Source organism: Sprattus sprattus (assembly GCF_963457725.1).
Source record: "Sprattus sprattus genome assembly, chromosome: 18".
Lineage (NCBI taxonomy): Eukaryota > Metazoa > Chordata > Actinopteri > Clupeiformes > Clupeidae > Sprattus > Sprattus sprattus.
Window position 1 is genome coordinate 4,275,104 of NC_137916.1, and position 13,224 is coordinate 4,288,327.

General features: G+C 45.4%; 1 protein-coding gene across 1 annotated transcript; it reads left to right on the forward strand.

Annotated features, from left to right (window-relative positions):
- The first annotated feature begins 2,483 nt into the window (after positions 1-2,483).
- nfil3-2 (nuclear factor, interleukin 3 regulated, member 2) lies at positions 2,484-12,539 on the forward strand. The gene is made up of 2 exons (XM_080857065.1): positions 2,484-2,647; positions 8,539-12,539. The coding sequence occupies exon 2, from the start codon at positions 8,875-8,877 to the stop codon at positions 10,474-10,476; it is 1,602 nt and encodes a 533-aa protein (XP_080713191.1). The 5' UTR covers positions 2,484-2,647; positions 8,539-8,874; the 3' UTR covers positions 10,477-12,539.
- The last annotated feature ends 685 nt before the right edge of the window (positions 12,540-13,224 follow it).

Below are 13,224 nucleotides of genomic sequence, written 5' to 3' on the forward strand. Positions count from 1 at the left end.
GGACCTGTAGTTGGTGATGTGTTGGACCCCTTGCCACATCTGCCGTATGTTGTTGCTGCTGGAGTGGTCCTCAATCCTCCTCTGGTATTCTGTCTTGGCCTCCCTGATGCCCTTCCTCAGGTTGGCTCTGGCAGTCCTGTACTGTGCCTCATCCCCAGACCTGAAGGCGCCGCTCCTTGTGTGTGTGTGTGTGTGTGCGTGTGAGTGTGTGTGTGAGTGTGTGCCGTGTGTGCTGTGTGTGTGAGTCACTCACTCAGGAGTGGGTTATCTTATCTGTTGGTCAGTTAATCCCGCAATGAGACAGACAGGCAACTAGACAGTCGGTCAGCTCCAAAGCCAGACGGTTAGATAGACAAGTGCTAGAGTCAGTATTTAGAGAGAGCTTACTTTGATAATGTCAAGGTTTGTGGATGGAAAAGCACCAGATGATGGTGGTGGCAGGAGTGGGAAGATAGATATTAGATATAGGCCTACAGTATAAAAGATTAAATAATGTATTCAAATTTTCACAATTTGAATACAGTATTTAATCTTTTATACTGTAGGCCTTTATCTAATATCTATCTTCCCACTCCTGCCACCATCATCATCATATGGTTGTAAAAGTGACGATAAGTAACAAGAACCTTGTCAACAAGACAAACTCAAATAAAAGTGTAACCATTCTTTTAGTATAAATCCACTCAGTAGAGGGCAGCAAATGGTCAGTTTCCAGCTCGTCCATTCTGAGCCATGAGGTGCTTTGTCGAAATATCAAAAACAAATCCTTGAGTGCACATCCACTTCCGATGGTTAATATTGCTTACATCACAGAAACCACATCTGTAATATTGTCATGATGGTGATGATGATGATCAGGATACAAATCTTTATAAAAGTGTAAAAGACTGGTGGTGCATGAGACTGAATGAATTGCAGAACATGTCTGTGTAGTTCAAACATGCTAAAGCAAAGCTGCAGCTACACACACATGTCGCTGTGGTTCAGAGATGTGCTCTCTGCTAGCTGGAGGAGCTGACTGCAATGGCATGGCTCTCTGCCCCGCTGGGCAAGCCCTGGCCAGGGGAAAGAAAGGTGTCTGACAGCAGGAGTGTCTGACCTGCTGCTGACGTGTAGGGGGCCTGAGATCCGAGAGACGTGTTTAATGAAGCCAGTTCAGTTCTTTCTTCTTTTCTGACCTCTCTATCACACCCAACCCAAAAATATGCACACACATGTGCATACAAAGACATTCAGAAAGGCGCTCACACGCACAAACACACAGACCAAACCCACCATTTTCTGCCCACCCCCATTTTTGCAGAAGATAAAGCCTGTTGCTAGGCAGGCAGTAAAACTGTTGCCATGGGAACACTCTCCCAGACACAGCTGGGTGGAATGAGGTGGGGTTGGGGTGCGTTTGTTGGGTTTGGGGTGGGGTGGCTGAAGGGGGAGGGAATAACGAGACACCAAGTTCAAAGCAAGTGCCTAGGCTCTAAACTGGCAATCGGCCTCCTTTGTAAACCTCTTCTCCTAAATTGGGGTATGAGGATGCATTAAAGGAAGACAGAGATATCTGTGGTCTGCTGTTTAGAGAGTTGTGCCATTTCTTTAAATTACAGGAAGGAAATGAGTAAGTATAATGGTACGAAAATGTGGTGTTTTGCCAGAATTTCTTAATACATATAGGTACCTATACACAATAGTAGTCACACTAGTGTTTAAAGAGTAGAAGGTACCGAAAACACACAGAGCATATTGCAAAAGTAAACTGGGTGATATGCATTTGTATCCACGACTGTGGTTGGTTACCAGTTTGGAAATATCTTAACATAATCACACACAGGTATTGTCATAGTGAAGCGTTTATCCTTTACTGGTTTCATACTAAGAATGTAAACAACAGCAAATGTACTGAGCAATCTAAAATTGTCTGGGATTTCATAGAGAATACCAAGTCCTGGATTTATTAAGGCCAAATGTGTTCAAGACAAGATAGCACTTAAAATGTCGGCTAACAAAGCGTCTGTTTTGGGGCTTGTCTAATAAACAGACAATGAACTTGACATTTGAAATATGTTCAAAATGACAGCTGTTTGGAGGAAAGGTGTTACTTTTTATTGTTTATTATTATTTTATACTGAGGGCTTATTTCTAAAAATGTCTCCTCTACATTCCATGTTCTGTCCTGTCTTCCTCTCTAGTAACCTTATTATGTGTATATCGGCCTACATCTGAGCAAGTCTGGCTCAGAGCCGAGTCTCTCTCTCTCTCTCTCTCTCTCTCTCTCTCTCTCTCTCTCTCTCGGCGGCAATGGGAGTCTGAGGAAAAGAAAGGGGAGGGGGACGAGAGCCTGTGCGAGAGCGAGAGAAACAAAACGTGACTAGGCACCCAAAGCGTCCTGTTATGCAACTACTGACCTACTAACATACATTTGGAGACGGAGTGCGAGAGAGGGAGGAAATTGGAGCAACTCACCAACATAACACGAGGAACCACTGCAAAATAAGGGACACGCTACCCGACGCCACACTTGAACACCGATGACTTTTGTGAAGAGCGCTGACCCATTTGCAACTCTGATCTAATTCTCCACGATACAGAGTAAGGAATTCATACCGAAAGCACTGCGGCGAATATTGTGGGATTTTGGTTTTAACATAAAAAGGTAGGTTTTATTTACATGTACATTCCTTGGTCATGCAATCGTGTATCAATTATTCCAGAAGTATTTTAGCGTACAATTGAGATAAATACGCAGGAAATACTGATAAACACTAAATCGCTCATACTTCACCTATTGAGATGTGTGTACGTAATGTATGTATGTATGTATGCTGTAACATCCTTCCTAGAGTGATACCTTTGTATCTCTTTGTATTATGCTACCTATGTTTACTAGCCTGTGCATGGGGTGGTCTGAGCTTTCTCTGAATGTCAAAGCGAGGCATTTCCCCCCGTGATTCCAAAGTGGGCTTATAGGTGTCGCGCTCCAATGTTATTATCCTATAAGGTGGATAGAGTTCTTCCGCAATAACTGTTTAGCAGGTACCATGCTTTCATAAAGCCTTAACCGCTGAAATGGTTGTCAAAATGTAGGCTAACAAAAAAATAAAATAGTTTCCGAAGGTCAGCCAACTCGTGTTTTTAAGTATGATGTAATTTTGTATCAAATATTTTGATATCGGTCATTGTTATTTTTTATCGGTCATTGTACATTGTACTTTTAGTGGACTGTTGTTGTTTATATTTTGGCCCGGATTGCTAATCGTTTGTGACAGCTCTCAAGGCAGCGTATAGCCTAGGCTACTCTACATTTCTTCAGCAGGTTACGGAGTCAAAGCGGGCGCAGAACTGCAAACACACTTTTCGCTGTCACGTGTAGCTGTCCTCCGTAAAGGTTACCGGGGGTGTTTATGTTAGCAGAGTAGCTTATTTTACCCTGTCCTGTCCGACAGTCAGATAAAATCCACAAAGCAAAGTGCAGCCCATCGCTGTGTTGGTTTGGATTGTGGAGGCGAATTGCGTTTTACCAACCAATTTCAAATGAAATAAATTGATTGACTTGTTAGATACATTTTCCAGTTTTACGGTTGATATAGGCCTGGGTCATTTTGCAAATAGGCTAAACTGCAAAGACCCCGTGTAACCTAACAGATGCATCCAAGAGTATGAGGCAGTTTGAGGTGGCTTAAGTTAACCAGACCCATCGTACAATGCGAGAAGAGGGATAACACCACTAATTCCCTTAAACGCGTGCTTTTTGTCTGGTGTGTTGGGCTTGAAGGTGAGAGAGAAATGACACTTGCATGCAAAATCTTAAGACCTGAAGATATTAGTCGTGGACAGCACAGTGATCGCACTGAGGATCCAAAACATGTCTTGCAGGTAGTCCATATAAAAGGTGTATGACGCACCATGCTTTAGCTCCTAATTTTAGCACAGCTAACACATTCATTGGTAAGATTAATAACACAAGGATGTTATCTGAACCTTAACAGTCATCAGTTAAAGAAGGGGCCATTTCCCGAGTTACAAACCTTGTTGTCTAAACAAGCTCTGCAATTTATCGTGTTCATGGCTAATTGGTAATGCAGCCTTTTTTTTTGTTGTTATTTGTCAAGGCGGTTTTTATTGTTGCATAATATACAAATTATATAATTAAAAGAGGGCCGGGAGACAAATGATGCAATCAGCGAAAACTCGTAGCCTGTAACGCGCCTGGTAGAGCGGGAATGCCAAGAGGTTGGCGTTCCCCCCAGGTTCGCTGTGCCAGTGCTGAATCTAGGTCACTCAGTCACCGAGGGAGGGGGGTGCGGTGCGCAGGAATCCATCATGTAACCCCGCCAGCGGAAATCCTCTGCCATTAGCCATAACATCAAAAAAACAGACATGGTTGTCGGGTGGACATAAATATATATTTTATTCCATATGGTTATGAAGTGCATTTTAAGTATGGCTGCAATTAGGCAACTATATTGTACTATTGCGTCACATCGAGATGTGTTGCGCCGTCGTTCACACTAGTTACATCCTTTGTTCTGGCATTTTCATATCCATTGTTTGGGTATTACCTACAAATATGGGGTAACGTAGCTTGTTACAAATGCTACGTTTTTGTCAATTGCTTTAGTTTATAAGCAGCTCAGACTTTACTAACACTGACACGATCATGCATGATTTTGAGGTAGTAAATCTAAAAAAAAACTTAAAAAAAAAAAATGGAATAGTCTCTGTCTGGTTCTTCACTTTCTCAGGGTTTTCTTGGCACATGAGTGATGATAAAAGATTGTAGGGGGCGGAGGAGCTTTGTTGGATGTGGGTGAGCGAGGGAGAGGGAGAGGCCAATTCCAGCCTTTAGTAGGCCACGGGAGCCCATGTGACTGGGGAAGCACATGGCCTGGGTCACATTCCCCCCCTTGCTCCCTTCTTTTCCCTGGAAGAGAGAGTGATCTGAGTGTGTTTATAGACTGAGAAGTTTGACCCCAGCAGTCCGCCCTGCAGTCCTAAGATTCCTCGTCCTCTTTCTTGGAAAAAGATAAGGCTGTGATTTCTCAGGGGAGAATTCAGAGTGGCCTTGTCACCCACCCCACTTTTCCACGTGCTGTATATTAGCCTTGCCCTGCCGAGGATAGGAGCCCCCTAGCCAGGGCTGAAACAACATCTCCCCTTCTCCCCTCTGGAGCCGCAGAGGCAACATGTGCGGCAGGCATCTGGGCTTAGCTGGATTTTCCTGGACTCACCCAAGTCTGACTCCTGGAGCCTGGGAGTGTGGCGGTGCATCTCTGGATATTTTAGAAAAATATAAAGGAACACTGGGAAATGTTAGTGATGCATGGTGTGTGTTCAGTCATCCCAGAGCATTCCTATAAAACTCATACATAACGACCCAATGCAGTGACCTGGCATCACAGGTCAGTACTGTGTGGGTCCATGTGCACCAGATACTGGAGGCCTGAGTCACCGATATTGTACTGCCAACTTTGGCTCTTCTAGTCTTCTAGTCTTCTCTCTGGCTGTCTCTTTATTTCCGCGCCTGGTGAAAGATGAGTTGGCATGGCCATTGACGTCAGCCCGTACTTCCCTTTGGTTTCTGTGGTTAATCTCCCTCTGGTCACGGGTGGTTTTGCACATGAACCTGTCACTGAGGCTCATGTGTCATGGTTTGCTAACGTTGCTAGCACTTTGTGTCTTTGTTTGTGCTGTGTGTCATAACTGTCCACGTGGAATGCTCATTTCCTGTGTAAAGCCCCATCATGAAGCATCCACTCTCCTTTCTGTTAAGTTTAGTTGATTCAATTCTTAATCATCCTATTCATCTAGCCCTTCTTTTGTCCTGATGTCCGCTCTTCTCTTCTCGTCTTGTCTCCTACTCTATATTTTTAGAGTATGCTTCCATGATCAGTCCCCCCAACCCCCCCCCCCCCCCCGTTCCCCCAGCTCACTTGTTGCTGCCCTGACCTATATTCAGTGGAGTGAAGGCAGCATGTGGACTATTTACCGTGCGGTACCTGTTTTTTTTGGGTCATTAGGACATTCTGAGAGAGAATGTCTCTTTCTCCACTGCATGTAACCTCTTAACTGAAACTAGCTTTAAATAAACACAGTATGTTTGCACCGTACCGTAGCCACATGGGCCAGATTAATTTGCCTTTGACACACCACGCCAAATAACCCTTTCATCTCAATTCTAATTAAAGATATCAACTGGACAAAGCTGAAAGGCATTGCATTTTTATTTATTTTTTACTTTTGAGGTTAGAGACTCTGAAAATGAGTTTCCCCATTTCCTCATTTGCAAAAGCTGAAGTGAAACCTGCACAGTGGCGTCAAACAATCTGTTGTTGTGTAAGGCTGGCCCAGACGGCTGAGACACAGATGAACCATAAGCCAGGATAGGGGAGGAAAGCCTGCCAGAACATGAGATTACATGGCCGTCAGCGCTAGTGAATCAATTGCAGAAGCGTCATGCTGGGTTGCGTAAATGCACACCCGGTGGCAACGGCATCCTCTTGGTCTCCAGCTCAAGGTCAAGTGCATCAGCGCTCTTTAAGGGGGATGCATCAGCAGTGGTGCAGATTTTGGGAACTGCTAGGCTCTGGTCAAAACAAGAAAGGACAGCAAGATGGGAGATGGTGGGTGTGGTGGAGGGGTGGGGGTGGGTGTGGTGGCCAGTCAGATTGGAAACATGTTTAGCAAAGCAGGATACTCAGAAGATATGGATTGGCAGGGGGCGTGACAGACTGAGGTGATCAAAAGTGCATGTCTGCGGGGTGTCCATTAAAAAGAGCGTTAAAATTCTGTGAGGATTTTGTCTTAGTTTTAGGATCATTAGCCTTAATACTTTGTTAGTTTAAAATGAGCATTAAATAAAAACAGGGACATTGGAGTTTAGTATTAACTACAGCACATCTGTCACATAACATGGATAAGCCATCTGTGACTACATGAAGGGAATCCACTGAATCAACCACTGGCTGGTTGTGAACTCCAGATATCCTTCTACTACAAGAATCCCACTCCCACACACACACACACATACACACACACACACACACATATACACACACACACACTCACACACACACACACACACACACACACACACACACACACACACACACACACACACACACACACACACACACACACACAGACACACACACACACACACATAAATCAAAGCCATGTGTTTTCATGAACTTGGCTACATAGTGCTAACTCTGCTAGGTCGTAACTAGAGACACACCTGTTTTGACAATTATCAAATGGGTTAGCTGTTTAATCCATTATCACTGACCATTATACCCCCCCTACAGTATCGCAGGCCCCTAAACTACACAGTCCCCCCTCCCCCAAACCCATATCTTGAGTTATATGTCTTCCCAAACTACGTGCCAGTGGTGGACCTCAGTGTTGGGTGTGTTCCCCTGCCCCCATTTTCAAAGGACTTGACCTATATATCCCCCACCCACAGCCCACCCTCCTGCTCCAGACTCCGTTGTGACCTCCTTTGGCTTTTCGGTTGACCTCTATTTGTCTCCCTCAGAGTCATCATCAGGAATTCCTGTCCTTGTTTTCCTCCTAGCGAAGTGCTTTTAAGGTGGCTGTTGACCTGATTTTTAATGTAGAGGAAGTAAGAACCAGACAAGCAAGTAGTACAGAGATAATGATAATAATAATAATTCATTTTATTTTTAACGCACTTTTCATTCAAAAGAATCTCAGAGTGCCTACATATTAGAAACTTACTATAATAATACAATACAATTTAAAATAAAATAAAATTGTTAACATAAGCATAACATTTAACACAAGGCCAAAAATGCCTTCCTGAATAAAAAAGTTTTAAGTCCAGCTTTAAAGGAGTCCAGCGTCTGCGTTGCCCTTAGGTGGTCAGGGAGGCTGTTCCATAAGTGTGGCGCTGCCGAGCAAAAGGCCCGGTCGCCCATGGTGCGGAGCTTGGTTTTGGGGACGCAGACGCACAATAACAAAACAAATGGAGTCATTACATTTGCCAGACATTTCACAGTTCTGAGGAAGGCTCACTCTGCGGTTTATTCTTTTCAGTACAGAATTGAAGAAATATCCAGAAGCAATAGCCATGAAAGGGATGTTTGAGTTATGGAAGCATCAGAGCTACATGACAGATGCTTTCCCTCCAAAAAAGTAAACCCAATCCTATTCCATTGGGAGGCATTACATCATAGAGGCCAAATTCAATGTTTAGTCTGTGAGCTAGGGTGAAAGGTCATAGACTGAGGAAATCAATAGCAAGGGCAGAAGTTCAGACACTGCTTACCATGTCTGAGACACCATTAAGTGGTTGCTAAGGGCAACGGTCCTGTGAAAGGAAAGCATGCAAAGCCATGCATAAAGAATGGATCTAACATTTTCCCCTCCAAATCTCTTGATCAACCAGCCAGCCTGCCAGAAAGCAAAGCAGGCTTAATTTAAACAAGGCTTAAAAATAAACTCTGTCTTTAAAAGTCTGCAGTGTTGAGCTCAGTGGCTGGACTGCAGGGAGATTAACCCATCTGCATTTCTCTTTGTTTCCAGGATCTTTTATCTTCCACGCAGCTGGAGGCAGAGAGAGAGGGAGCGGCTGTACCCCTCCCTGAGAGACACCCAGGCAGAGGTAGACTGAGTGACCTACATCCTGCAGCACGCTTGGGGCATTCGGGCACATCTCCGTCTGTATCCAACTGCTCCTTCCTACCAAATAAAATACGAACAAACAAAGAAAAAAGGTCAGCCTCGGCCTTCCTGCTGTTCTCATAACATTCTTCAGACTTCAGGAATTTTTTCTTGTCCCCTCAAGGTGGCTCTGACCCACTTTGCCGTGCAAAGGCTTATATAGAACAGTGAGCCCTGACTGGCTCCCACAGAGCAGAAATGGAAAGCCTGAATTCCCCTGTCATGACCTCTCCCACAGAAGCAAAGAACCTGGACCAACTAGACACCTACTCAAGCTACAGCGAGTCGCTCCCTTCCCCACAAGACAACTCATCACGCCAAGGCCGTTCGGGCAAGCCCAAGTCCAACATGTCCTGCCGGCGTAAGCGGGAGTTTATCTCAGAGGAGAAGAAGGATGCTTCCTATTGGGAGAAGCGCCGCAAGAACAACGAGGCGGCCAAGCGTTCTCGGGAGAAGCGGCGCCTCAACGACATGGTGCTGGAGACCCGTGTTATGGCGCTGAACGATGAGAACGTGCGCTTGAAGACAGAGTTGCTGCAGCTGAAGCTCCGGTTCGGACTCATCAGCACGGCTTCATATATGGAGAAGAGCCAACAGCTAAGTGGTGCACCAAACGTCAGCTCCTCTTCCTCCTCATACTACACCAGCGGCTATTCCAGTGGCTCACAGGTGATGATGAACTCAGACTCTTCAGAGACCGAGCAGTCGGGCCGTGGCGAGGGACACCTGCAGCATAACAAGTACTCCCCACGGGGGTCCCTCTCAGACTTATCAGACAGTTCTTCCAGGAACAGCCCAGAGCCCATGGCCTACAACATCAAGCAGGAGGGAGCTGGGATGGATATGGATATGGATATGGGTGTTGCCACAACCCCCACCAGCACCACACAGCTGATGTTCAACCTCCACCGTGGCTTGAGTGCTAGCCTTCACCATGAGATGGAGGCCTCCTACCAACAGCAGCAGCTCCACCCCAACCACCAGCAGGAGTCGGTCATCAGCTCACCAAACTCCAGGGCCACCCCTCAGAGGAGTGTCATCCTCTTCCGCTCCAGCAGTACTCCTCACCCGGTGGAAAGCCAGAAGGCTCCGGACACCAACCAACCGAAGCCACAGTCCCTTCCCTCTGCCCCTCAACTCACCCAGGCCTTTCAGGGAGGCTTGGAGATCCTGGCAGAGGTAACCAAGCAAATGGAGAGGAGGACCTTAGACTCCCCTCCCTATGAGTACACCAATGGGTATGGAGTCCACCACCATGAGAGGCTTGAGACCCCAAGGCTGGAAGGTTCTGCCCCTGACCTCCTTCGCAAACGGGAGGAAGCGGCTGAGCACCACGTGTACCATCATGGCTACCTGAGCTCCAGGGATGAAGAGCCACCAGTTCTGACTTACGAGGGAGGCCCCCAGGGTGACTCATACTATGTGAGACAGCAAACCTCGGCCAAGGACACCTCGTCAAGTGATGGTGACCCTCGTAGCTCAGACAAAGACGCCTCCACTGATGATGAGTCCCCTTTGTCCTCCTGCTCTGACACGGGCAGCTACCAGCAGCACCAGTCCTTAGCAGTGTCCCCGGTGCACTTCGCCCCAGGCACCTCACCTCAGGGCCAAAGCAGAGATGGAGCGGGGGATGTCAAAGGCACTGCACTGCCTCACAAACTGAGACTCAAGCACAGAGCGATGAGCACCAGCGGATCCTCTGTCCAGGAGTCCCCCACCACCCCACCCATCCTGTCCAGCCCTTTACCCCAGCACCCTTACCTGGCTCTCCCCCAGACTGGCCAGCAGGAGCTCAGTTAGGAGCAGGAAGCAGACCACCAGCTGCTGGACATTTGCAAACCGGCCTCATCCTCCCTGGGGGGATCGAGGGCAGAGTGCGGCAAGAAAGACTCCGGTAGCCGGACCAGCCGGAACCAGAGACTCGACTGAAAGACAGCGAGCTTTCCAGGGCAGCATGAACACGCAAGTGGTTCCCGTCAAACGGATGGGGGAACTCCGCTGCCTACAGGCACTAAATGTTATCCATCTCTTTCCCTTCCCAACCCCCCCCCGCAACTCTTCCAAGTCCATCTTCTGGGACCAGAGATCTGGACTCAAAAAGTTGATTCCCAAAGAAGGACTCAGCATTTGGGTGCACTGTATGATAGATTGTATAGACTTTCTGACCTCCTAATTGCCCGTTTCAAACAATACAAGCACTTTTGCCTATGGACAAGAGGAGGAATGGAACCCTTTTTGTCTCATGGTTTTCTTTGTACCTTTACTGTTTCCACACACAGTTGAATCAACAGTATGCAAAAGAGGCTGAGTGCTGAAACTGTGTCCACTTAGAGTATGCTGGGGTGTAAATAATATGCATAGGATTGTCCCTCTGTCATGGATTGTATATCATGTAACCACACACTCACAGATATGCAGACAATAGCTATTTACCATGTGTACCAAACATAACATTTTGGGAGGAGCTCCTACTGACCAAAGATGTAATGCTTTAAGTTCCATAATTTTCTTCCCTACCTCTTCAAGGTCTTTGTATTTCTTTATACATCATCACCCCTGACACTTTGTATATTTTCGTGCTAGTATGAAATTAGTATTGAATTACTTTAAGGTTTAAGGTTTGAGGAATATCTGAATATCTAATGGCATAATCAGATCCGCTGTACAGTATCACAGTGTTTCTATACCACTTCAAGAAGTGGCTTAAAAAAAAATTCTATAAATTAGTTTCATATGAAAACAGTGTTCCATTTTATTTTCAAAGGATGTTTGGCCTTTAAATGCTATGAAAAAAATAGCTCTAAAATACATTAGTCCCCTCCTGTGAAGAGACGCAGAAGATTCCGGAGCCTACCACACTCAAACACGCCCCATTTTATTTGTTTACAGGCAGCCATAGGTCTTGCCCTCTGTTCTGTATTTATTTACCTTCAGCTCGGGTGCCAGCCACAAACAAATGTTTTTAAATGTATGGTCTCCTTAACAGATCCCTCACGAACTTAGTCATTCAGTACAAGGTCAGATACCTGAAACCATTGAGATGCATATTATTTATTTCATTAGAAGTCAGCATGACTCAATTATTTCCTATCTCTGCTGTATCATTATATCACACAATTCATTTTTGATTGTCCTCAAAAAAGATGCCCCCGAGGCCCTCGGTCAGTCGCTGTGAGGGCCTTCACCTGTTTTACTCCAGAATGTTCAGAGTGTCAGACAGGTCTGCATTTGAACGTAATGTGTTAATCATGATAAACGATTGAAGTGCCCTGCTTTTCTACTAGAAACCTGTAATTGAGTGTGATCTTTAGTCTGTCGTTTGTTTTCGAAACGTGCTGACGTGCTGACGTGCAGTCGCACACTCACAGGGTGTCACACACCTCTATGGCCTTCGCCCCATGTAATAAGATGTCATTATTGCGTTGTTATATATGTACAGTTCCCCAAGCCCCTGGACTACACTGTAATGATTTTATACGGATTTTCCTCTCTTTCTATTGTTATTATATATTATTTTTTAAAAGCTCTGGGTGTTGTCTTGTTGTCATTTCTATTGATATGCCTCTTGTTTTTTCCTCGTTGTCCCTTTTGCTGCCGATCATGTTATCTACCCCCCAAGTACCCCCACTCACTCCCCCCCAACACCCTCTCTTGCCCCACCTGCACCTCTCAGTGTGTGTTAAGATCAGTGATGTTGGTGTTTTTTCACTGATGGTTTTGACTAAATAAATAATTAAAATGATTAAAAAAAGACAATACTGAAGAAAGTTGTGTGTCGAGAATAAACCGCACATGCTCCGTTTTTGATGTTGATGTGTATGTGAGGAAAAAACAACACTAAGGTTCATGCTGGAAAGATTTCAAATGGACAAAAATGAATAAAAAGGATTTCACATTTCTCAGCATCAACCCCTGTGCTAGTGTGGTTTTCTTTCATTCAGCCGCTCAACAGACATGAACCTGCTTGCCTCATCGCAGTTGGGAAATATCCTGAAGAGCAAAGAGCAGCAGTTAGTTATCACATCTGGAAATCTACCCAGATGTCAGTCTCTAAAACCAACAAGTGAATAGAACCCGGAGAATAATTTTGTAACATGTATTTCACTTCCCTGCGGTTTTGGTTTGGTAATGTTCCATTTCATTGCTGAAGTTTTACTATGCCCTCGAATCCAACAGAATAAGATGGAAAATACCCAGTGAGATTAAAATGTAGTATGAAAAGAACACTGGTGGATAGCAGTTCTTTCTAAACATCCATGTGTCCGACAATCCAGTGTGCCATGTGCAACACTGTGCGCTTGTTGAGTGCATGCATATGGACAGGCCAGGTCATGGCTCCCCTGCAGGCTGTCTCTCAGCCCCCTGTGTGACACAGAGGAAGCAGTAGAACAAAGGGCTAATCTGCTCATCTGTGTGTTGTGAAATAGGGTTAGTGTGAGCGTGTGTGTGTGTTTGTTAGTGTGAGTGTGTTTGTGGCGGGGTTCTGTTTTTTAATTACTTTTATTTTTTTGTCTTCTTTTTATTTGATATAGGGCATAAACATAATGA